General features: G+C 34.3%; 1 protein-coding gene across 2 annotated transcripts in view; it reads right to left on the bottom strand.

Moving 5' to 3' along the window:
* The window catches only part of PDSS2 (decaprenyl diphosphate synthase subunit 2), a 211833-nt gene that overhangs the window by 73756 nt on the left and 113583 nt on the right, over window positions 1-24494 (bottom strand). For both annotated transcript variants that reach the window (XM_023530921.1, XM_011360692.2), the window contains one exon: window positions 15192-15390. In XM_023530921.1, coding sequence (XP_023386689.1) covers window positions 15192-15390 — 199 coding nt within the window. The remainder of the gene's footprint in view (window positions 1-15191; window positions 15391-24494) is intronic.

Genomic DNA, 24494 nt, shown 5'->3' with positions numbered 1-24494 from the left:
GCAAATTTATTGCACTCCTCTCCCCACCCCCAGGAACAAATAGCAATGCACAAAGCAGCCACAAAAGTAAAATGCCCTTGGGGAAGAATTATTTCTCATATACATCTTGGGAGGAACAAAAGATGGATTTAACATAAATATATCCTTTTAAAAGAACTTTGGTATTTGAAGGGATATTGTCAAGATTTTTTTTAAGTGACAAAACCTAAATTGTCAGTGAAAAGGAATTACAAAAAAATACATTTATAGATAAAAGATGCTGAATAGTCTGCTAATGGTAACCAGAGCAGTTAGCATCACTCTTTAGTTCCTTTTCACACAAATGAAGCACCAAGTATATGAGAGATACATTTAAAGATGGAAAGACTGACATTACCAAGGTAAGGTAGAGAAGGAAGGGTTAAGGAGTAGTGTACTCCCATATAGAGACCAATAATAATATCTGACATTTGTAAAGCACTTTATCATTTATAAACTGGGTTTCAGCAAACTATCTCCATCCAGGTGGATTAAGTCCCCGGTGCTCAGTCAGAGCTTTCAGGCTGGCAGCCTTGATGGAGACGCAACCTCTGAAGAACCCGGGGAGCAGCAGCAGTGGCCAAATAAGGGGTAAGTCTACTAACCCACCACCTGGGCTCAAACAACCCAGATGAGCCCTAATCTGCAATGCTGATTAATATAAATGAGCGGCTTTAATAAAACCATTGATGAAGTCTATGAAGGAATAGTTCTCTCCACTCTTTCCTATCAGACAAAGACCAGGTTTAATGAAGACAATGATGAGAGGTCTGTTGCAATAAACACACCAGTAACTCACAGGAGTTCTGGAGAGAGCCTCTAACTTGGCTTTTTGAAGGAAGCCTTTTCAATACTGCCAAATGTGTAAGGCCGAGCTTATTTGTGGGAGGGATGGCAATCTGTTCTAGTGAGCTGGAAGTTCTTTCTGGCTAAGGGGGATGAGCAGAGAGAGAAATGGCACCTACCAGTAGGACAGGTGCAGCAAAAACTAAGCAAATTGATAATCTTAATTTTTCATTTCGAACAGCTGATACATTGGTTTATAAACGCTAACTACTGGTAACATTTGTCAAGGAGGATTCAGGAAAGTTCAGTGAACTAAAGAAAAGTATAAATTCAAAACTGAAAAAAACAAAAAAATAGACCCCAAGTTCAGGAAAACGGCTTGAATATAAAGGTTGAAGTTTAATATTATTTTTGAAGAGTACACTCATTCCATAAACATTTTTGATAGCCTCCTAGTGCCTGGTACTATACTAATGCAAGTAGATACAGCCTTAAAAAGATAAAGGCCATTAATTTGTGTTTGTCACTTAGAAGGTTAATATACAGATAAGCTCTGCATGACTGCAGGCCAGCAACATTATTTTTTTGACCTCAGTTTGCTTATCAACGGTAAGACCTGTGATCAGAAATACTTAAATGTGCAGTTGTATACATTAAAAAAAAATTCTTAAAATTGTAAGGAATAGTTAATTAGCCAAATATTTTTTTTACTAACAGTAAAACAGTAGTCCAAAAATTTATTCATTTTTTTGAATGAAGGTACATAGTTCTTGGCTTTCTGTTTGTCACTGAACAATGACAAATAATTATTTATTTAACCAATGATTAGGTCCCTGAAAAAGTGGCAGATAATCTAAATGCTTAAATCAAGGTTAACTTTTCATAAGAAATAAAGGAGGAGATGCTTTTCAGTAGGTTAAAGAAAGCTGGTTGTGTCAAGTCTCTGGCATTACCATAAAAACTGTAAATAGTTGCTTATTAATAAAACAAATTCCTACACTATCATACAACAGTTAGTTGTCTGATTTTCCACCTTCTTCTACATGGGAATTGCTGCACATGAAATCTGTTGTACTCGGGATGTTCCCTATTAGTACGTTCTTTACTTGGTGGCACCGTTACACTTTGTTCTGACTGAACTTGCTCTGAGAATTATGTCTGCCATTTCACTGATCTGCCCACTTTTCCCCATGTGGCTGATAATTTCTCTTTTCTTTCACTGCTTCATTGAGGACCCTCTCAGTGATGTTAAGTGATGTTTTCCAAGTGTACTTTTACCTAGAAGTTAATCTCACCCTCGAGAAACACAAGTTCACAATGTGAAACTTCAAAACACTATAATCGTAGTACAGTATTTCATTCAACTGAACAGATACTGCTGGTTAGAACACTGCCTAATAATATTGGCTTTCAAAAATTTTAAATTGTAACCCACAGTAAGGGCTGTATTTTATATCACGATGAAGTACATGCACACATGCATATGTATAAAAATGAGTAAAAAGTTTCATAAAACAAAAGTTTTATTATCCCTCTATTTTCTACTGTATTCCATTAAAAAAAAAAAGGTGTGGCTAGTGATTTGGTAAATTGATGTTAGTACTACCAATAAACAGGATGTGATTTGTGGTTTGAAACATTATCTTACATCATGCTGATAAATGTCATGTACAGCTCATACCTTGGTTAACCATCTTAATTGCACATTAAGTTCCCATACAGTTTAAACATTGTTATTCTGAAATATGTTTTGTAAAGATGTTAATTTCTGTATCATTTTATACCCGAAACATGTAAATTAACTGAATGAAAATAAGAGGCAGGAGGCGGGATAAAACAGAATCATTCTTGGGTACTATAGGGTATATTCTGTGAGGTACATATCAATCTTGTTGGTTTATATCACTGATGTTGATTCTTAGCTTTGATCCAAGATTTATAAAAACAAATTGGCTTAGACCACATTTGGACAAAGAGTTAAAAATTTCAGGATTTTTCTGGGATTTCTTACACATCTTGAAAATTCCAAGGATACCATGTCTTTTGGGGAACACAGTTCACTTTTCAGCTTAACTAATTCCTCTTTAAATTGGGCCACACTAAAAGGCAGATGTTTGTAAATTAGAGACATCCCAAAGTTTGCACTTCAAAGGCAGCCACAGAAATAAAAGTATGAATCATATGCATTAAAATCCATGCATCTTGTCTAAAACTGTAATTGTATTTCTTCCAAATACCTTCACAGCCCTCCAAAATCTGTGATTCAATGGAATTCTAAAAATAACTTGGCCCTACTGGTACTGTTAGGTAGCTAGGCAGACATAAGCGACAAGGGGAACAAAGGAATAGTGGCCCAGCCCAGAGACCACCCAAAGAACACCATATTAGTAGTTAGAGAATCCCTCCTGCATCCCCAGAGACAAAGGACAGGAGGGCCATAATCTTAGCTGGTTTAATCCAGCAACAGACGTCTGTGCAGAAGATAATACCCTAATTTGCCTACAATTTAAGCTTCATTATAATACTGCGTTTATGCTTGGAAGTTCATGAATCTAATTATAACACTGAATTCTGGGTAAGGACATGAGCACTAGGCAAGGAGTTATATAGCAGCAAAGTGTCAATCAAAATGATCTCGCTTGCCCATCACCTAGGAATGCCTCTGGAACCACCTTTCATGGCCCAGATATAATGCAGACATTCCCATTTCTGGATCTTTTTTTGCCTTTTTTGCCCTTTTGTGGCTTTTTGTGTGGCTTTTTTTTGTGGTCTTTTTTTACCCTCTTGTTGTGGTTGTTATTATAGCACTCTGTTGTGGCTCTCGTTGCTGAAACCACGTGCCTCCTTGGGGCATGCTTTGTCTTTCTCCATGTGCTTCCTTGGAGGCATTCTTTGTCTTTCTAAAATATACTTTTAATAAATCTTTTCTAAATCTCACTGACCTGTGATTCTTCACTGCGTCAATAGGGAAGAACCAAGGAAAATTGCTAACTACACTCCTGTGCCGTCCATTATCCCTCTCCCCTGCCGTGGGTGACACTGAACTCAGTCGGATAGGCCCCAGCGGTAACAGTACTACATTCCAGAAAATTAGGTAATCTATTTTTTTCCCTCCTTCAAAAAAATCAGGTAGTAGAAACTTGAGGTTGGCTGCATTATACCCTTGAATCAAATACTGATACCCTTGGGTTAGAAATTTTCCTATTTATAAAGATATACAATTAGCTTTTAAACTGGTATCTCCAATGCTTAGCTCAATGCACACAAAAATTTGTGTTGAATTACCAACACTGTTCTAATATGTGAACTTGTTGTATCAGTCATAACTATTTCAAAACAAATTTGCAGTAATCACTGTTTAATCACTATTTTCAGAAATTTATATTTGCATATCACCTTATAGCTTTCAAAGTCTTGAACAATTAAAGCCATGTAAGTTTCTCATCACAAATCTGCCATAAAGGTGAGTTCATTAAATTTAGGGTATTACTTTAGCTTGCTGAAATTGCATCCAAATCTCTAGAACTCTGATATTTATATAAGATTTTGGATTCTCTATTACATCTTTGGTTTATTAACAAATTTTCTTGATTTCCTTGTAGTCCTTTATATTTCATGCCATTTTCAGGATCTAGTTATATGTTGTAAGTTTAGACTTTTTTCCACAACACTCAGAATTATAGAATATTAGAACTAATAGGAATGCAGGGGATGAAGATAATGCTGACTTCATTTTACATATGAGGAAATTAAAATAAGTTGCTTTTGCTTACTAGTTATTTTTCTAAAATGTTTCACAAAACCCCTATTGCTATTTGTATTGAAATATTTATTCCAATATTTAAAAACTACTAGTTGTTTAAGATATAAATTCTAGTATCAGTAATGGCAAAATTGCAGGCAAAAAAGTTATGGTTCTTTGTTGGCTTGTTAGTATTGTACTTTAGTTAAGCACGAGGATTTGAGAGCCAGTTGACTTGAATTTAGACAGCAGCATTGCCATTTAGTAGCAGAATTACCTCAAAGAAATTACTTAACCTTTTCCATACTTTAGGAGGGATTAAATGGGTTAATATGCATAAAGCACGTAAACAACAGTGCCTACTACATAGAAAGCACTCAAAAATATGTCAATATTATTTTTAAATGTTTGGTAGCAATTTTAATAAAGATTAAATCTTCTACATTATAAAATTTCTAATTTCATTTGTAAAGTTGGGTAATTAAGACATTAGATAAATAGTCTGAAGAAAAAGATCTGAACCTGGAATTCTGAGAGGTAAAAATGAGCTAGCCAATGTTAAATGACTAATTTAAAAAAAAAAAAAAAAAGCCAGGGACAGGAATTAAGTCCACAGACTTCTATACTTCAGGGTTCGTTTCACTTCTCTTTGTAGCTTTATGTGTCATCTCCAAGGAGTGTAAAATACCTAAGTGCTTGCTATACAGCCCAATACATTATGAAAATGTAAGTGAGCTACAAGAGTGTAGCTGCAACTGCTTGGTAATGAAATAGTTAACCTGATATTCTAAACAGAGATGTTGTCCTTTAAAAACTAAAAGTTGGACACAGAGTATAGTTTTGGTGTTTACTGATGTCTGACTGACTTGCTGTGCACAATGAAAATGGCCCCAAGCAAAGACAATTAAGCCACATGAATAATAACAATCAATTTAATGCAGTTTCCAAAATACTTAAAAAGGAAGATCTTTGGCAGAGCCATACTTTCCAACAAACCCACTTTAAGGTTTTCACCGTTTACAATATCAGAAATGATCTCAAGGTCAGGCATTTGTCAGTTAATGACCTGTTGGGCTAATGGCCTTTAGCTTTGCCTTGGGCACATAAGTCCTCCAGTAGGTCATTAGCTGCCAGAAAAGGGCTCTTCCCCAATCACCATTGCTAAATAAATAATATTTGCTCCTGGGTTAAGGCCCCAAAAGCCAACTTTGGGAATTTTTTTTCATTGAGAATTTACAACTCTGAGGATTCAAGAAAATGATGGAAATGCTAAAACCAAAGTTACAGCAATCCAACTGAGCTATAGGAGGCTACTAATAAAAAGTGGTCACACAGACACTTATGGATGCTCTTAAATTTTCTTTTGCTTATGGTGTTCAAATTCGGTTTTAATGTAATGCAGTAGGTACCAGATTACAAAAGCACTGCATTTTGAAATTTCATCTATAAGTCAATGGTTTGGAGCTCATACCACATTTTCCCAAAATACAAGGTGGCTAGGTTCCCAGGACAGCCCACTAAAGCTTGGTTAGCCCCTATGTTAGAAATAGCATATATTTGTAATTAAAAATAGAATAGAAAACCACAATTATACAATACCTACAATTAAGTAAAATAGAAAAATAAAACTAAATAGGAAATGTTTTTTAAATGATCTTTAAATATTGATAGTTACAGGTAAATTTGGTTTAATAAGATGAAACATAGAGACACTCATTCGATCTTAAGCCTATTTCATTTCTAATTATATAATTTTCCTTTTTCTTAACATAAGAGTATACCAAGTTTTACTCTGATTTTAAACTCCAAGTAAAGTTTCTTGGTTTATTTTTCCTCTTGAAAGAAACAAGGATAAGGCAAAAAGATGGATGGTAATTTTTCTGAATAGATAAGAGAAAGAATGAAAAACCGGGGGAAAAGGGTTTAAGAAGATGTGTATACACTTTAGAGATTTTCTGACATGAAATCAACTGAGTTGTGAACAGTAAGAGACAAAGAAAGTGGCACCATGTGCTAGTCTACTGGGGTGAAGAAAAGATGGATGGAGAAGAGATATGAAGTTAGGTAAGCTGAGGATGCAGAAGACGGAATCAGCTATTCATCTATCCAGTACTTCTAACTCAGGAGTAAAATCATTAGAAAGGCCAAAAAAAAAAAAAAAAAAAGAGTACTGAATAACTCAAGCTGGGAAATAGATTTTTTTCTCTTTCTGGCTTTGGAGAAATTTGAAATTTATGTTAGTGAAAACGGAGGGATAAAAGCTGGTTTAATTAATTTTATTTCTGGAGAGTAGAAAAGGGGATTTACAAAACTCGAGGTTGCTAAGTGTACTATAAAATCATTACAATCAATATATTTATACCTCTCATGGCAACCATGGTGTTGCTTCAACTCCACCCATTTCTTTGGAAGATGTACTTTGTTGAACTCAGACTTTTTTTTTTTAATGTGCTTCTATAAATGCCAGACACATAGAAGAAGAAATACTTTTCTTGCTCTTCTTCCTTGTCATCAGGTTTCTGGTTTAACAAAGACACTCTGAGAAATGTCCAGTTGGCATGATGGCATTTGACCTTCCTATGCCAAAAGACACTTCATTCCATTGTTTTATGACACCAAGAGGGCAAAGTTCAAGGTTTTAATGTGATAAATTTTAAAAGAACATAACATTTTGTCTTCTTGATTTGTTTGTTTTTTTGCTTATTTATTCATTCATTCATTCATTCATTCACTTATTTATTTATTTATTTACTTTTTTGTTTGTTTGTTTGTTTGTTTTAGGCAAGGAAACCCTTGGTTGACCTCACAGATTGCAAGAACCTTGTCAGCTTACAATCCCTTATTTTTTTATTTTTTTATGCCTACAGCATCTGGTCTTCCTAGGTGGTCTCCTATCCAAGTACTAACCAGGCCCGACCCTGCTTAGCTTCTGAGTGTCTGCTTATTTCTAGTACACTTCTCAAAAACTAATCGTTTATCACTTTTACTTTAAAGATCAAAGAAGCAGTCTCAGAAAATATATTGCCTGTTTAATATGTGGCTATATTAGCACACAATAAGACAAAACTGTGGAAAAATTAGTTTGGGAATTTTGAAATTGTAATTATATGATAGCATTTTGACTTTATTTAATTGCTATGGAGATAGTTTCCTTTATTGTTACAATATATGACATCCTACTTACCTTCTGTACACATTTATTTTAGTCATGAAAATCTGTACTTGAGTGGGTTATATGTAGAAAAGAGTATTAATCTTGGGTGTCAAACTAGAGAGGCTGAAAGATATTAATTCAATAATTTCCACAAGTAAAATAGTGCTAACAAGACTATAAACATACAAGGTCACAATAATGCCCATTTTAAATGACTATGGTAGGGAAAAATTTAAATTTCATATGGTATAGCATGTTTTTAGGTCCCACTTTTCAGCATGAATATGAAAGATAAGACAAACATAACCAATAGTAGGCTCTCTATTCAAATATATAGATAGTGTAAAAGGAGGTGATTCATATGTATAAATTGAGCATATTTATACAAACAAAATTCTTCCACGTAAATAACATATTTATGCCTTTAGGAAAACAAAGTTAACATAAGGAAATACATCAGTTATGTAAGTAATACATCTGTGCCACTGGTTATTTTGAAATATAAATCACTAATGCTTAATAGAACAGCCTCCAGGAGTGACATCATGATAATGTTCTGGGTGTGCAGACAAGATTTGGGCTAACTCATAGTCTATCATCTGATGCATGGTGACAGGCCCATTAAATGAAAATGACTATGAAGATTTAAAAAGAAAACATTGTGAATTCAATTATTTAAATATTATGGTTATCACTATGTATGGAAAATAAAACACAGTTTTTTTGTTTGTTTGTTTGTTTTTTAAAAGATGACAAGTAGTAATCTATACAGTCTTATTTGCATTGTGGCTTAATCCTTAAATATAAATTCAGTTTACAGATAAACACAGGGACCAGGGAGAACCTGTAATGGTCAGCCAGATTTCTAAATTATAGTGCTTTTCCATTCATGACTTCCCACCAATTATTCAGCATGTCTCACTGATAGTTTGATGCTAAAACACTAAAATTTAGATTCTGGCATGACCCTGTCTTGTCAGTGATGTTCTATGTGAACATAATAATTCAATGAAGTCAGGGAATTTATGGCTTAAAAAGAGATATTCTTAGGTGTCTTAGTCCAGGGTTTTTAAACAGTAAAGTACTAAAATAAAAAGCTGCCCTTAGGTTCCATAATTGAAAATGAATGAAAATGTAAGCATTAATTTTTAAACTCACTCTTGAATTCAAAACCTTGTTAATTCACACTTATGTGACTACAGTTATAATAGTAAGAAGACAATTACCAGAAGATTAATATACCAACTTCTATACTTAGAGATATTTAAAAATCTAAGTGTTACCTAAAGCAATTACCTTGAAGACCCCTAATATCTTCAGGGAAAACTGATAGGGAGAATAATTGACTTTGCTAATTTTAGCCTTGGCAATTATAAAAAGCTCTGAATTTCATATGATTGCAGAACCCTTCATCTAATGGTCTATCCCAGGAGAAGTACAGAGATAAACACATAGAAATTTAGAGAAGAATCCAGTAGCACAAGAAAATGGGAAATTAGTAGAACAAATAAGTCAGAAAAAATTAAAGTGGCTACAAATATGCTATCTTTAATTACCAAGTTAAATACACATCCTTAAAGAAAAAGTAGGCTGTCCTGTGAAAAAACCAGCGACGTTCTTTACGTACAGAAATTCTGCTGCGGTGTCTATTTCCATTGCTATTGCTGACAATTTTTCTTTCTTATAACAGAAAATTAAAACATCATTAAATAGAAATCTAACTTTACCAAGACATTAACCATATACAGAGAACTTAAGAAAATTTAATACTGCCCCAAAGAAATATTTATTGCCACCTCCAACTCCGCACTCCCCCCAACCATGATAATTATTAGTATTACATATACTCAATCAACTTAAGCTTCTGGGAATTCATTTAATAAAACTGGTCCTCTTCTGAGATCTCACTTCACTTTCCTTAAAAAGATATTCTGATGGGAATACTGCCAAGTATTTAAATAAAAGGAATTTGTTCTGAATATGGTAGATTTGCTTTATCAAAGATAATTCTTGACTTTCAAGCACTTTAGTTACCCCTTACAGTCTCCTCAGTTGAAAACATTGTTCACATGATTTGGAAATCATCTATTATGATTACAAGGGGGTACTAAAAGCCTAGATTTGTAGAAGATCAATTACAGACCCCTGGACATGGTACTCAAGGTCTTTCACAAAAAGTGAGCCAATTTCTTTTGAAATTGACCTTACAGAGCCTTCAATAACCCTTTGAAGAACAAGGTGCAAATTTTGGATGAACAGGAAGGTTGTATAGAATAAATCTTCAATTCAACACATAACCATCAAATATTAAAAAACACCTAAAAAAGAAAAAACTTTCTCACCAGACAAAGGTTGATAAAATGCAAAAGTGTAAACCTATGATACCATGGAATTACAGGGCTCATTGAAAGAGAAGAAAATGCCTGATCATTTTTATTTAAAGGAGAAATTTCAGGCTGAACTGTCACTTGGATGTGTTAAGTTTTTTTTTCTGTTTTTGTTTTTGTTTTTATAAATCAAGTAGTGCTATTGAAATTCAGCATCTAATGGAGCAGATGGTGGAGGTCTTAGATTCTGGAACATTTGTAGTGATGCTTCTGAATGCAAAACACCGAGTGGATTTCACAGGCTATGAATCTGATTTGATTTTGATGGGAGTAAAGCCTCTATTTTCTCTGAACTTGAACCATGCTGAAAGAAATATTGTGTGCATGATACAAGCTAGCTAAGAAAATTAAACACGTTAAATATTATTCCCATAGGGCGAAGTGGTAAAAACAAGTGAATGTTTGTGTCATTATAACATGGTTATATATTTTCTTAATACTACATCTTAACCTAACATGATATTTCATCAGACTAGCTTAAAGTAAGTTAAAATTAATGATTAGAGAAAACAGGAATTTGTCTAATGGCAATAAGCCTTGTTTTTTTAAATTAGGGCCAGCCTGAGGGGTAGCACTAAAATGTGGATCAGTGATTATGTCCAGAACATTTCTTCTTCTCAGGTATGAATGGCCAGTATACGTGGCCAGATCTAGTCATGTGCAGCTTAAGGTGCCCAGAAACTATACCAGACCACACTTTCTGAGACCTTCTCCTTCTCTAAGACTCAAGTTTCATCACAGACCACAGCAAGTATGATAAAGAGGTAAGGTGGACCATGCAGTCAGAAAGTAGCTTCCAGGGACAATGGATCAGTCACCTTTCTGCTATCATGTGAATTCCAGTAAAAGAGAGAATTTAGTGAGACCCATTAAAGTAGACTATACACGTAGAAAACTGAGCAATTTGAGGGTAAATAAAATAAAAGGAATGCCTAAATGGTAATAAATCTCTGGAGGGAGGTTTGAAATGATCTATTATTCCATTTATATGGCTGATTGATTCATTTCTTACTTTAGCTTCCTTTTCATGTGACTATAAACTATATATTAAAGGTACTGTACCATTTTCTTCCTAAAAACTAGCAGATCTGTCGCTTGAAAAATATGCTAGTAGAAAAAGCATGATGGGGAGGTAGGACAGAAAGCTACTCGTCTCCCAGAATCCTCTGTAATTTCCAGAGTTTTGGCTGGGTACATGGCTAACCACAATAAAGTTTCCATTTCTTAGCCTCCCGTATAGCTAAGTGTGGCTATGTTACTAAATTCTGCCAAAAAGATGTAAGCAGACGGATCGCAAATAACTTCTGAGAAATGTATTTAAAGTGGTGACATTACATAATTTATCATCCAAACTGGGATACTTGAGAGTAAAAGGGAGCGCTAAAGTAATTAAAAATTTATATATTTTAAAGTGTATATTTATTAACTAATAATTGATTTTACTCTACTGGTGTACTTGTTAAGTAGTTCTATTCAAAAACTATTTGCAAAAATAAAATTTTAAAAGAAATAAAAATAACATTTATGTACATTAAAACAAGTAAAAAATAACTTCTTTATATTGATGATCTGAATAAAATAGCCAGTAGAATAATTATTCTTGGTATACATTCACATATTTTAATTGGTTTCTTAACCATCCATATCTGTCTCTAATATTGTGTCACTGGCACTTTTCTGAAGAATGTGATTTTTAAAATATGATATTTTAAAATAAAACTGCCAGCAATATTCTTCATGGTTACATTTCATGATTAATTTGAAATTACTGATACCTTCAATTGAGTCTGATTAATAGACTATAATATTTTTAATTGAGGAAATGCTCTTTCTACTGGTTCTGAGTTACCTGATAAGCTCAGAGCAAATTTGCTAAATGGAGGTTATACTCAATTCTAATTCTTTTTCATATTGAAAAGTGTAACTATTTCAAATATTTCCAAGGTACTATCTTTTTCCTTCCTTAAGAGTACCTTTCTCTTTGTACAAACATTTTTATAAGATAAACTTGTCAAGTAATTATCCCTATAATTCTTTTAAACGTTTTGTCAAAATTAGATGCTGTAAAATCTAGGCCTTCTCAATTTCATTTCATTCATGTGCAATGTATAATTTTTTCAAAATAGGAGCACCATCAAAAGATTCTTCCTTCACAGTGGTATACTCCAAATCACAATTATAGAATTTCAAATTTTAATCTTGTTTAGCATTTAAGTTCTTACTATTTATTTTGGTCCATTCTTCTCTTGATTTATAGGGAAAAATTCTAATGTAAGCTTTGCTTTCATTAATTGTAATTCTCTAATTTGGTGTTCCATTCATTGAACTTGATAGAAGATTTCCAATTGATGTTGAAAAAAATGTCACAAAATTTTAACAACTCATTTATAACAAGGTTCAATACCATTATTGGATAGAAAGATTTCTAAAATCTGACTGATGATGGGCAACAAAGAGAAGGCAAGTACTGCTGTGCTGGAACATATTGTATTCAACATCAGCTATATCCTCAAAACCTTATCTTTCAGAGACTCTGACTTTAGAGATACTTGTAAATTTTTATAACAATAGCTTCTATTTTTATCGGTAGAATGTCGACACTTGTTTAGATGTAATTATGAATTATGGGTATACCACAATCAATTCCAACTACTCCATAGGTATCTCGATGTAGTAAGAACATTGTTTTTACCACAACACTGTGTGTGCTTCAACAAAATTTGTACTTGTGTCATTACTATAAACTAATAATTTTATCTTCCATGTTGAACTTTTAAATTGAATTTCCAATCTTACCCATAATGGCTTACTTCTGATGGTATATATTTCTAAAGGCTGTACCTTGATTCTATGAATGGACGGAAAAAACAATATGTTTTTAGAATTAACTAAAATGATTTAATTACTTGAAGTACCTGATGACACTTAACTAAAACTAGAATTTTTTAGATATTTGCAGAGTTCTTCTTCTGCCAATGGAGCCAAAAAACATAAAGCTATTGCTTCTCTTTTTCTATGTACATAAAAAAAACTTGTAGTCAAAAGGACCAAAATTAGAACAACAGTCATTTATCTAAATAAAATTTAGGCTTCGCAGAGTGTTATGAATATATACCTTCTGCAGCTGCACGTGATAAATCATCATTTTCAGGAAGTCTCCTTCGAGTAACTCCTAACTTTGGAAGTAGATCCTAACACTTTTTCTACATATCTGACTCTTCTTTTTCATGTATTCAGTGATACCACCCTGGCCTCCACAGTAGATAATAAAAGTCAACAAACTTTTGCAAGTTACACATTCCTTATCCACTTCTTCGAGAAACAAATCCAGTACTTTAAAAAATGAAACATATACTTTTATTTTTTTGAGCTTCCTGTTGCCAAACGTTTATTGCAAAAACAAAGTGCTGTCAACTAGTTAAAGCTTTACACTATACAAGCGAGCACATTCAGTCTACTCTCTACTCACTCTACACAGCTTTCATTTCCCACACATACTTCATAGATACCGAACCTCTAACTTTGTTTCCCACTGAATTTTTGAACTGGTACCTGGTGGCTTTGTGACTCTTGAAGGCCATTGTGCGGGTCTTAGTATAATTGGATAATACACTAAGTGGCCAGCTGAGGCAGTAGTGTCAAATTCTTCTCTTACCACCTGAGTTAAAGGAGTTAGTTAACTGGCCCTAGATACTCACTATCAGGAATTGCCCTGAATTCTGTCCTTGAATGGGAGGTGTCTGAAAGAGTTAGGAAAAGAGATGAGTTATTGCTAGTTTTCTTTTAGATTTAACATTATATCTTAACATAACTCTCTGCTGTACATGGGTTTCACATACTACTAGCCTACTCTAGACAAAAACTGAGGCAGAAGCTGAAAATGTAGAGTGGAGATCTATCAAACCCATGCTGGCTTATTCTGACATAATTATTAGCAGTCACTCTCTGTTAAGAAATTAAAAATCCAAGAGAAATGCTAAGTCAGATAGGATTCTGGGACAGCAGACTTACACTGAGATTGACCTTAGCAAGCCCAGATGTATACTCTTGTGACTTTCAAGGAAAGGAGATCGGCCCTTCTCAGTCCTTCCTTCCTCCTCCCTCTCTCCTACTGACTGGGGTGGGAAAACAATGGCAATTATCTTGGGCCATAAAGTTATCAGATAAGGACGGCAGAGCAGTGAGACAGCAGGAGCCTGGGTTCCTGGCTTTGTAGACTCACCATGCCAGCCTTGGCCTGCCTACTCCTAGATACTTTTACATGAGAAAAAATAAACTTCATTCTTGTTTTGGCTACTGTTATTTTACAGTGCCAACTAGTCCTGATTTATGTGAAATACCTCTACAATCTTTCTAGAAAGCGGTATGGTAATATGTATCAAGGATATTAAAAATGTTTAAACCCTTTGAACCACTTCTAGGTATTATTTCTATAAAGAAAAATCTGGAATGAGGAAAACTGATGTGTAAAGATGTTTACTTCAGGTCTACTTATGATAGTAAAAAAATCAGAAGCAACGTAAATGTCCAAAAATGAAGAATTTGTTAAATAAATGATATAACATCTAAATAATCGACTATTGTTCAGCCTTTAAAAGGTTTATGAAAAAGTTAATAACATGTGAAAATGCCCACATCATAAAGTGGGAAAAAATAGGCAGGATTAAAAAAACCTTATACACGCAAATTTTCACCTATGTTGCTAAAACTCCACATATATAAAAGTATGAAAAACAAAAAAGACTGAAAGAATATAAAACAAAATATTAACTAACATTGATTATCTCTGTATAGTAAGATTATAGGTAATATTTATTTATATCTTCTTTATATTGACTATTTAATACTATCCTATAATTAACAAATAATTTTATCTGTTATCAGAAAAAAATATAAATTAATTTCTAAATTCTTTCCTAGCATTTACTAGTTCTATCTGATGTTGACAGGCCATCGTCATCATCATTATCATCATCACAATTTTACTGAGCATCTACAGATGTGGAGTTGGAGCAGCAGGGTACACAGACCTCTGTACCTCTTACAGTCAACCAAGAGCCACCTAAAGGCCATCCAGACACAAGCAAACCCTGCCCAGTTTTACCTTGGTGTTCTGTAGCAGAGCTAGTCCATTGCAGGCATTTGCTAGAAGAAAGTCTCCACTCAGGATAGCTATTTTATTTCCAAAATGCATGTCTTTCAGTGGCCCATCAGAAGATTGCAATTCATTTAAATTTACTATCCCACGATGTACAAGGAGAGCAGTATGGATAAGTTCTGTGATCTCTGCCAAACTTCTTTGACTAAAACATAAAGGTAAGACTTGTCTGAGTGTCAAGAACACCATCTTATCACTAACGCCAGACTTCAGTTTTCAACCATAAAGAATTTATACATTAGTCTATTTTTCTCGATTGTTTCTTTTTAATGAAGTTTTTAAATTGAAATATAAATGACTTACAACTATATTAGTCTCAGGTGTACAACGCAATGATTCAACATTGTATATATAGCAAAATGATGATCCCAATAAGTCTAGTTAACATCTATCACCATACATAGTTAAAAGCTTTTTTTTTTTCCTTTGTCATGAGAACTTGTAAGATATACTCTTAGCAACTTTTGGGTATAAAATGCAGTATTATTAACCACAGTCAGCATGCTGTACATTACACCCGCATGACTTATTTATTCTAAAACCACAAGTTTGTACCTTTTGACCACCTACACCCATTTCATCTACCTCCCACCCCACTCTCTGACAGCCACAAATATGTTCCCTGTATCTGAGTTCAGGTTTTTTGTTGTTTTGTTTTTAGGTTCCATATATAAATGAGATCACATGGTATTTGTCTTTTCTGTCTGACTTATTTCACTTAGTATTTTGAATTTTGTTGCTTGTTTTTTGAAGATTTCAAATGTGCTTTATTCAATCATGCCATATTCTAATGGGTACATGGTGTTTTTACTTGGCATCAATTATGAGTTCGTTTTGAAATAATTCGATATTATAACAGAATTTAAGATTACTGATTTCTTCATTCCTTTGGAATGACTCTGCCAACAGGGTACAGGTTCCATTTTATTCCAATTTGTGTTGGAATAATGTATGTGTCCATAATACATTAATGTCAATAATGTATATGTCCATATAGCGGGTCCACTAGCTAATACAGCATTGCCATATATGTCATGGAAATCAGGTGTACATTTCTGGTGGCTCTGCCTTGCTGAATGCTTCAAACTTAGAAATGACTTACTACATTTTGGCAGAGGAAAACATCGTGAAGCTAAAGACAGAACTGTGGCAACTACAGCTGCTAGTTTGGTTGCAACTTCACATTAACTGCCTTTGCAAAAAGGCTTTCATGAAGTTTTTATTAGAGGCCTCTCCACTGGGTAGTATGGGATCTATAAGCAGACCTTGACACCTTCCTTCTCTGCATTTTTCCTCACTCTCCACCCCATGAGTCACCAGGATAACCGGAGAAGCTGGCCAGAGGATGGCTACCTTTCACAGTTCTGTTTACTTTGTTCTCAGTATAAGTTTCTCATCTCTGTAACTTTAGGATTTCTAAGAATCCTTTCTAGTATCTAATAGAACTCCAGTATAAATGGGAATGTAATTTGTACCAGACATTAGGCTAAGCACTTTTATACATTATCTTGTTTAATCCTAAATGCAAGAAATGGTTTAGATTTAAACCTCATTATATCCCAAAGAAAATCATTGAGAATGGAGGCTCATAAGACTACTAAGCAGTTAACAAAAAAATATTTTTTAAAAGGAGCTAAAATTAAAAATTATCCTTTAAAAGAACAACTAAAAGAAAGGAATAAAAAAGGTATTTTATTAGTACCCTGCAAATGTTTTATAGTTTACAAACCCACTCACTGTAAAAATGCATATTGTTACATTTCATAAAAATTCAACAATGAGATTATGGGCAAGAATAGAACTCAAGAAAGGTTAAGCATTGGTTAAATCTCTCATGCAGTTGAGTTTATGAAAGTAATAACCAGGTAAGCAAAAAACTATTTTGAATTACTCTAAGGATGGAAATGAATGATTCTGAGCTTTTGATAAAGATATCTATAATCATAAAATAGTATCCATTAAATAAATAGCAATTTTTAAGTGCCACATGGCCAGAAACAACAAAAACAGTGATAATAATGAAAATGAAAACCCATCATTTGTACACTACCCACCATTTACAAAGAACTCTCAATTATCTACTTATGATTCTAATTGCAGTAGGTCTGAAGAGGTTAAATCTGATCAAGAACATTCAGTTTATGAAGGCTGAAACTCAGAGTCACCCTATAGTGACCAATAATAATTTAAAATGTTTATTTACCTAATGAATAGTAAATAAATAGGGAGGAGAAGGCAAAGTTATCAATGTTACCAACAATAGTATATGTCCACCACAAATCTGTCCAATTTTCATCCTTAAGTTCTAAGCACTGAGGAAGAGAATTTTGCTAAGAGAAAGTACAGTATGACCAGATTTGTCTCTTTTGTTCATAGTAACTGGGGAAAGGAATCAAGTTGTTTCCAAATCATCTGGTTAGAACCAAATCAAGTGATTTAGCCCAGTCAGGAACCTAGATAACAGTTCTACTTCCGCCAGTAACATCAGACTGTGGGCAAATCCCTTAAGCTCTCAGGCCCTTGGTCTTCTCATTACTAAAAGGAGGGCAACTGGAGAAAAAGTCCCTTCCAGTTCTAAGATTCAGGGATTTCAGTTCTAAAATTTAATATTCAATTCTAAAATTCTAAGATTTGAGAATTTAAAAAAATTATGTGGACTGACAGTTAATTGTTGTTTTTTTTAAGACCAAATTATTGCTATTATTGGTACATACTTTTCTATAGGAAATAGAAATAAAATTATTGTTCATCTTGAAATCTGTCCTGCAATTCCACTATCTAGTATTGTGCTCTTACCTCTTAAGATTTTATCACCAGATAAACAACTCCAAATTTTACTGTGCAAGAGTCTCATTTAGTGTACAGCAGAGAAGCAGTATGAAAGAAGCTGGGAATATTTTCTTCTCATTATCTTATTCCTATTTTAGCCACCCAAAGTAATCTAGTAAACTTTCAGTGTACTGGATTTTAAAAATTATCGTAAATAAAAGTCTTCATGCCATTTTACGTACTATATTTTAGTACTCTTGGATATTTTTCATGCTAAATCTTGATTGGAAAAGAGTCACAAATGAATACCACTTATGTTAAGTAATCAGAGTAAGGAAGTAATTACCACATTGGATGTAACCCAGAGGATTAATCGATGTTTTCACAAGAATTTTCACCAAATTGCTTTCTTTCAATTATATGTTAAACAACTTCATCTGTTTTGATCTATTTTCTTCCAACATTTCTCCAAATTGTTTTTTTTAGCATTCTAAGCTTTAGAAAGCATGGCAGATACTGCTAGTTACCACCTATTCACTCTTTCCTTCCTCACTACGAACACACCCTTGATTTTATTTGGAGTGACAATGTACTCAAAAACACTCACCTCCCCAGGATTCCCTGAGGCTAGAGGTGATCCTGTAGCACAGTCTGGCCAATAAATATAAATTCACTAGGTGAAGTTCCTGAGAATTCTACTGAGTTTTCGATATAAGGGGCAGATTCAGCTGATGTGTACCTTTGGCGTTCTGGGCTTATCCCTTCCGCCTGTCTGGAATGTAGCCTAGCAGCCTGGAGGCACAGTAGAGACCTAAGGATCCTAAAGAGGGCTCCCAACACAAGAATGGTGAGCAGGAGGTAAGGAGACGCCTGGGCCCTGGAAGACTTCTTAGGAAAGCTACACCAGCTCTGATATGCCCATCTCTAGACTTTTTGCTATCTGAGATAAATAAACACTGCATTCCTTTAAGCTACTGTTTGTTAGAGTCTGTTATACACAGGCAAATAAATTCCTGAAAGATACGTTCAGTAAAAATTATACCACAAAAATAGTAAAGACATTTTACATTTCTATTTCTGTACTCTGGTTTTATTCACCTAATAGTATCTCTTGAAGATAGTGCCACATTATTTACAGCTAGAAAAGTTCTACATTATTTACAAATAGAGAATCTCCTTGTTCTGTTTAACAGCTGTCTCTACAGAGGTGCATTGTATGGATGTGCCGTGCAACTTTTGAGGTTGAAGGGAGAACAATAAATCTATATTTGTTTAAAGCATTTTTAAGAATCAGCTCATGTGTCACTTCTGTGAAGTCTTCCTTCACTTCCCCAGAGTTAGTGCCTTCTGTGCTTGAAAGCCTCTGACCATAGCGCAATCATTTATTTTATTATACTGTAATTATTTCTTTAGCCATGTATCTTCCTGCCACCCCTCTCCCTCACTATACTGTAAATTATACTAACCTACTTCCCTGGGTTGCTTATAAATATTTGTTAAATGAATAACTCTTTACTTAGCAATCTATTTTATAAAGATAGAGGAGACTGTTATCAATCTTGGTTTCAAAAGCGAAGGAATGATATAAACTAAAAAGTCAGGTTTATAGAATCAGAGTTAGAAGTGACCCCAGAGGTCAATTAACTTCAATTAACCCCCTCCAGGGATGAGTGATAACAAATTACACAGAAGCCAGGTCTGCTGATGAATGGTTTTAATTATTAGAACTTGTTCCTTATATTAGCTTAAAATCTTCTTAAATGTTTTAAATTTTTAAGTTGGTGTTAAAATAGAAGTGTCAACTGTGTTTCACCACACAGGCAAGAAAGATAAAAGACACTGGAGTCTTCTTTCTTATTCTGTTTTTTCTTTTTCCCCACTTCCTTCCCTCCTTGCTCTCCTTCTTTTTGAGGGGTTTAACAAAATACAGAAAAGTTCAGACAATAATATAATTAATATATAATATTCCACTTAGAAATAACAATTGTTTGCACTTTGTCATTTTTAATAGTTTTTAAAGATGCATTTAAAATTTTTTTATTTGGGGGAATTTTCAAACATATAAAAGTGGGAAATACAGCATAAAGAATCTCTGTGGACGTTAATCTTGTTTCAGCCACACCTTTCACTCTCTTTCCAGAGTATTTTGAAGCAAATGCCAGATATCACGTCATTTCATTTGAACATACTTCAGATATCCTGTCTTTAAAAATGCCTAATAGCAATTATGGCTCCCACTAAGTAAATTAATTACTTTGAGTCAATGAATTACTGTATGCTGAGCAATCTTATATAAAATAATTTTGTAAGCATAATAACTCAATTAACAGATTAATAAATAAGATAATGTAAAACTCACAACAGCTCTCTTAGGTAGGCATTATTATTTCCACTGTACAGAAGGGAGTTGGACTGGCAGACTAAATAGCTTGCTCAAGTTCACATAGCTAGTAAACAGCAGAGCTGGATTCAAGCCCAGCATTCTCTTTATTCTAAATAAAGCCTGGCTCTTTGCATATCAATAGAAAACTAATAAGAATCCCAAACACAAAATGTGCAAAATTCAGGGTGTCTCTGAAAGTATTAAGATGGTAGGCAAAAGTTATTTATTTAAAATCATTTTATTTGAATCTTAAAAGATTTTTTAAATTGTAAAACTGACTTTTATGTTCATGTGGGAAGAATAAATTTGAAAATTACAAACAAAGAAAATTTTGGAAAAGAAAATAAGAGGCCTGCTATTCTAGATTTTAAAACTTATTATGAGGTGATTGCAATTTTAAGAACTGTAGTAATACCACAAGAACAAACTTACAGACTAGTGGGACAAAGTCCAGAAAGAGATCCAAATATGTTTGGAAAATAAATTATTTATGGTAAAGATAATAACATTTCCCATTGTTAGGGAAAAGGCGAATTCTCCTTACAAAAGGTGTTGGGGCAACTGACTATTGATTAAGAGAAAAAATAATAAACTTAGACCCCTACCTTACTCCATAGAAAAAAATATATTTAGATGGATTAAAGATCTAAATGTGAAAAAACAAAATTATAAATTTAGGTCAAAAAGTAAAAAAGAAAAAAAAACCTCAACACTAAAAACCTATTTGAAAGCTCTGTGGCCCATCTTGATGGATATAAAATAACATTAAAAAAAAAAATCAGGAAAACATTCATATGATCTTGGAGTGAGAAAGCCTTGCAAAATAAAACACTCAGGAAGTAATAAAAAAATAATGGATAAATTCGAATAGTTACAATATACAAAAATGTTTATATAAGTAAACCATAAAAAAGACCAAGGCAAATGTAAACTTGAAATAAAGTATTTACAACACATACAACAGACGGAAGATTGTATTCAAAATATGTGTGGAGCTTGTCCAAATTGGACAAGAAATTGACAAGAAAAAGATAAACAGCTGAAGAGCAAAATGGGAAAGGATATGAAGAAGTAATTCTAGAAGAAACACAAATGGCCAAAAATGACATAAAATGATGCTCGACCTCACTAATAATTTGGAAAAGTAGTATTATAATAATAATGAGATAATATTTTTAGTCCATTAGCTTTGCAAAAATGAAAAAGATCAGAAATGAGGCAAGCAGGAAGATGAAGGAACCATTAAGTCCATCACTTACTTAGCTTCTCTGCTCAAAACCCTTCAGTGGCTCTCCATCTTGCTCAGGGTAGAAGCCAAACTCCCTACAACATACTCCGGAGGCCAACCCAATCTGTCCCAGCTCCTCTACCCTCTTAGCTCCCTGACTCCACTTGCTACTCTCTTCCCTCCCTGCTTATTCTCCAGCTCATTAGATTCCTTAGCGTCCCTTGAACACTCCAAGCCTGCTCTTGCTTCAGGGCCTTTGCCCTTCCCTCTGTCTGGGCCAAACTGCCCTTATATATACTGCCAGGCTTAGTCACTTGCTTCCTTCAGGTCCCTTCAAAGTTCACCTGATCGGTAAGGCCTTTTCTGACTACTCCATTTACAGCTGCAACCCTCCCGCCCTCACCAGCCCTCCCAATCACCACTTCCCGCCTTTTTTTTCCTCCACAGCACTATTGCTACCTGACACACTGGCTGTTTTGTGTTTTGTTTCTTTCCTCACAGCCCCATAGAAAGAAAGCTCCATAAGGGCAAAGAATGGAGGCGGGAGGGGAAGAAGCAGTTAAGAGCAAAAGAATTCCTAAGATATACTTCAAAAATAACAAAATTAAAAAATATTGAGGCATATGAATGGCAATAAAAAGGAAAAGTATATGCTTTTAATGGCAGGTAAAAGAATCTTTTACAGAGATAACCTTTGACTAATTATGTGTCAAATATTAATTTTTTTATAAGTAGGTCAGACCCTAAGTTCCAAGAAATTCATCAATTCATTGCAATAATTACAGAGATGTAATTATTTTCCTATTTTGCCATTTGTTCATATGATAACCTAAGTGAAGATGGAACTTTGAATTTTGGGTTTGCCATGATCACAGCATTCAAAACTAATCTTGTTTCATTCCTGCATTTGGATACAAGAATTCTAATTTTAAAAACAGGTGACTGAAACCAAAAATTTCAACCATTAAAAGCAAAATGACAAAGCTATAGTCTGTAGTAATGGCGACCTCCAAAAAAGAGATCAAGTCACAGGTTCAAGGGCTGGAAAGAATGACCAGACCTTACTTCTGGCTCTGACCACACACATTAAGCAATCACTGAAAGTACTGAGGGCTTTGTGTCTTTTTTAGGAAAGTTCAGCTGACACTCTAAGTTAGAATATACTATATAGAAAAGAGCCATAAAATAGGTTTGCGGCTGGTCTCATTCAAAGAGAGTCTATGTTAGAAACTTGCCACGCTATGAAAAAACAAGGTCTGGAAGTGGGGGGCTGGGGAAACAAAATCCTTAACGTGGTACTTCAGTAAAAATCTTTAAAACAAAGTTCTCCCATATTCGGTACTGTAATTTTGAACTATTGGTAGTTTTGTAGAAGTATAATTTTTAAATAATCACAACTTAACACAAAGACCTATCTCTCTTAATTTATTTCCAAAAAAGAAAGCTCTGTATTTTTTAGTTTTTTAAACAATAATTGTATATATTTAAGGCATGTAATATCATGCTTTGATAAAGACTACTATAGTCAAATTAATTAACATATTCATCTCACATAATTTTTTTTTTTTTTAAAGAAAGCTCAGTATTGATGTGTTCTGTAATTAGTTCCCTCCATACCAATCTACAAAGAGGTGAGCTGCCTTCGTGGTGATAGTGATACTTGAGAAAGCAGAGGATGCTGGGACTCAGCAAGAAGTCACCACAGTTATTATCAGAAATTAGCCAACCAAAACGAAATTTGTAATACATTTTCTCTTTATGCATAAACATAATACAGTTCTACTTAATGATCAACTAACACACCTATGAAACTAATAAAGCATAACCAAGCCAGGGAATTCACTGTATTTAAGAATATTTTAAGAAACATTATTTTGAATAACTAGACACAAACTTGACCCTGTCAACACATAATTATCCTGCGGGTCAATTAGATGCTTGTTATGATGAGGGAGAGGGGTAACTAATAGTATCTGGTTTCTGGAAACAGTTTGAGCTAGCCTCTTTTCTGCCAGAGAAGCAAAGGGAAAGCCTAGCTAGGCATTGTTATCTTTAAAAGCACTTTTTGGTTTGGGTATCACAGAAGGGGTTAAAAAAAACCTTGAGACTACCAAAAAAGCCTAACAAGACATCTGGGTGCTGCGGCTGTCACTGTCAGGGCAGCCCTTGGAGGGAATGCCCATATCAATTCGGTTTATCAGATGGACAGCTGATCAACATTAAACAGACTTGCTCTGGGCAGACTGAGCTGAGCTTCCTGACATGAATTCCAATGAGAGCCCTCTGCACTCTACCATTGAGCTCTGCCATTTTTTACTGCTGCAGCTCCCTGGACATATGGGAATCCCTAGCGATGAGCACATAAAGCTGCCTCTAACTCAAGTGACGGCTCATTTACCCCGGCTGAAGGCAGACATTAATATCCTGAGGAGACCAGACCCGCCTCTCTGACCCCCATCTACCGGAGCAAAACGACTGTCCTATTTCTTCATTTAATAAGCTTTAATGAAGAAAGCCAAAACCCCTCTCTGACTGCAGCACAGCTCTACATGAAAAGGTTATACAAATATATCCGATTTGGTGTCAAACTTTTCCAAAATATCTGTCCCCTCCCTGCTGGAGATAGATTCTGTCACTCGCCCTCTCATAGTGCTCATTCTTTCTGCCATAGTACGGGAGTTTAGTTCTCTCCTCCAATAATTATGAGCCATTTCCATGTTATGGCAGGTGGAAGATTAAAGAACTGGTTACAAAGAGCATGCTGTTGTTTCCATTTTCATTTCATACCTCCTTCTTCGAAGCTTCATCATTTAGTTATGAAAACTGCTTCAGGCGCAACCAGACTGGGAGAAATGACAAGTCCAGTGAC

Source organism: Pteropus vampyrus, unplaced genomic scaffold, assembly GCF_000151845.1.
Source record: "Pteropus vampyrus isolate Shadow unplaced genomic scaffold, Pvam_2.0 Scaffold58, whole genome shotgun sequence".
NCBI classification, from domain to species: Eukaryota; Metazoa; Chordata; class Mammalia; order Chiroptera; family Pteropodidae; genus Pteropus; species Pteropus vampyrus.
This window is presented reverse-complemented; position numbering and strand designations above follow the sequence as displayed.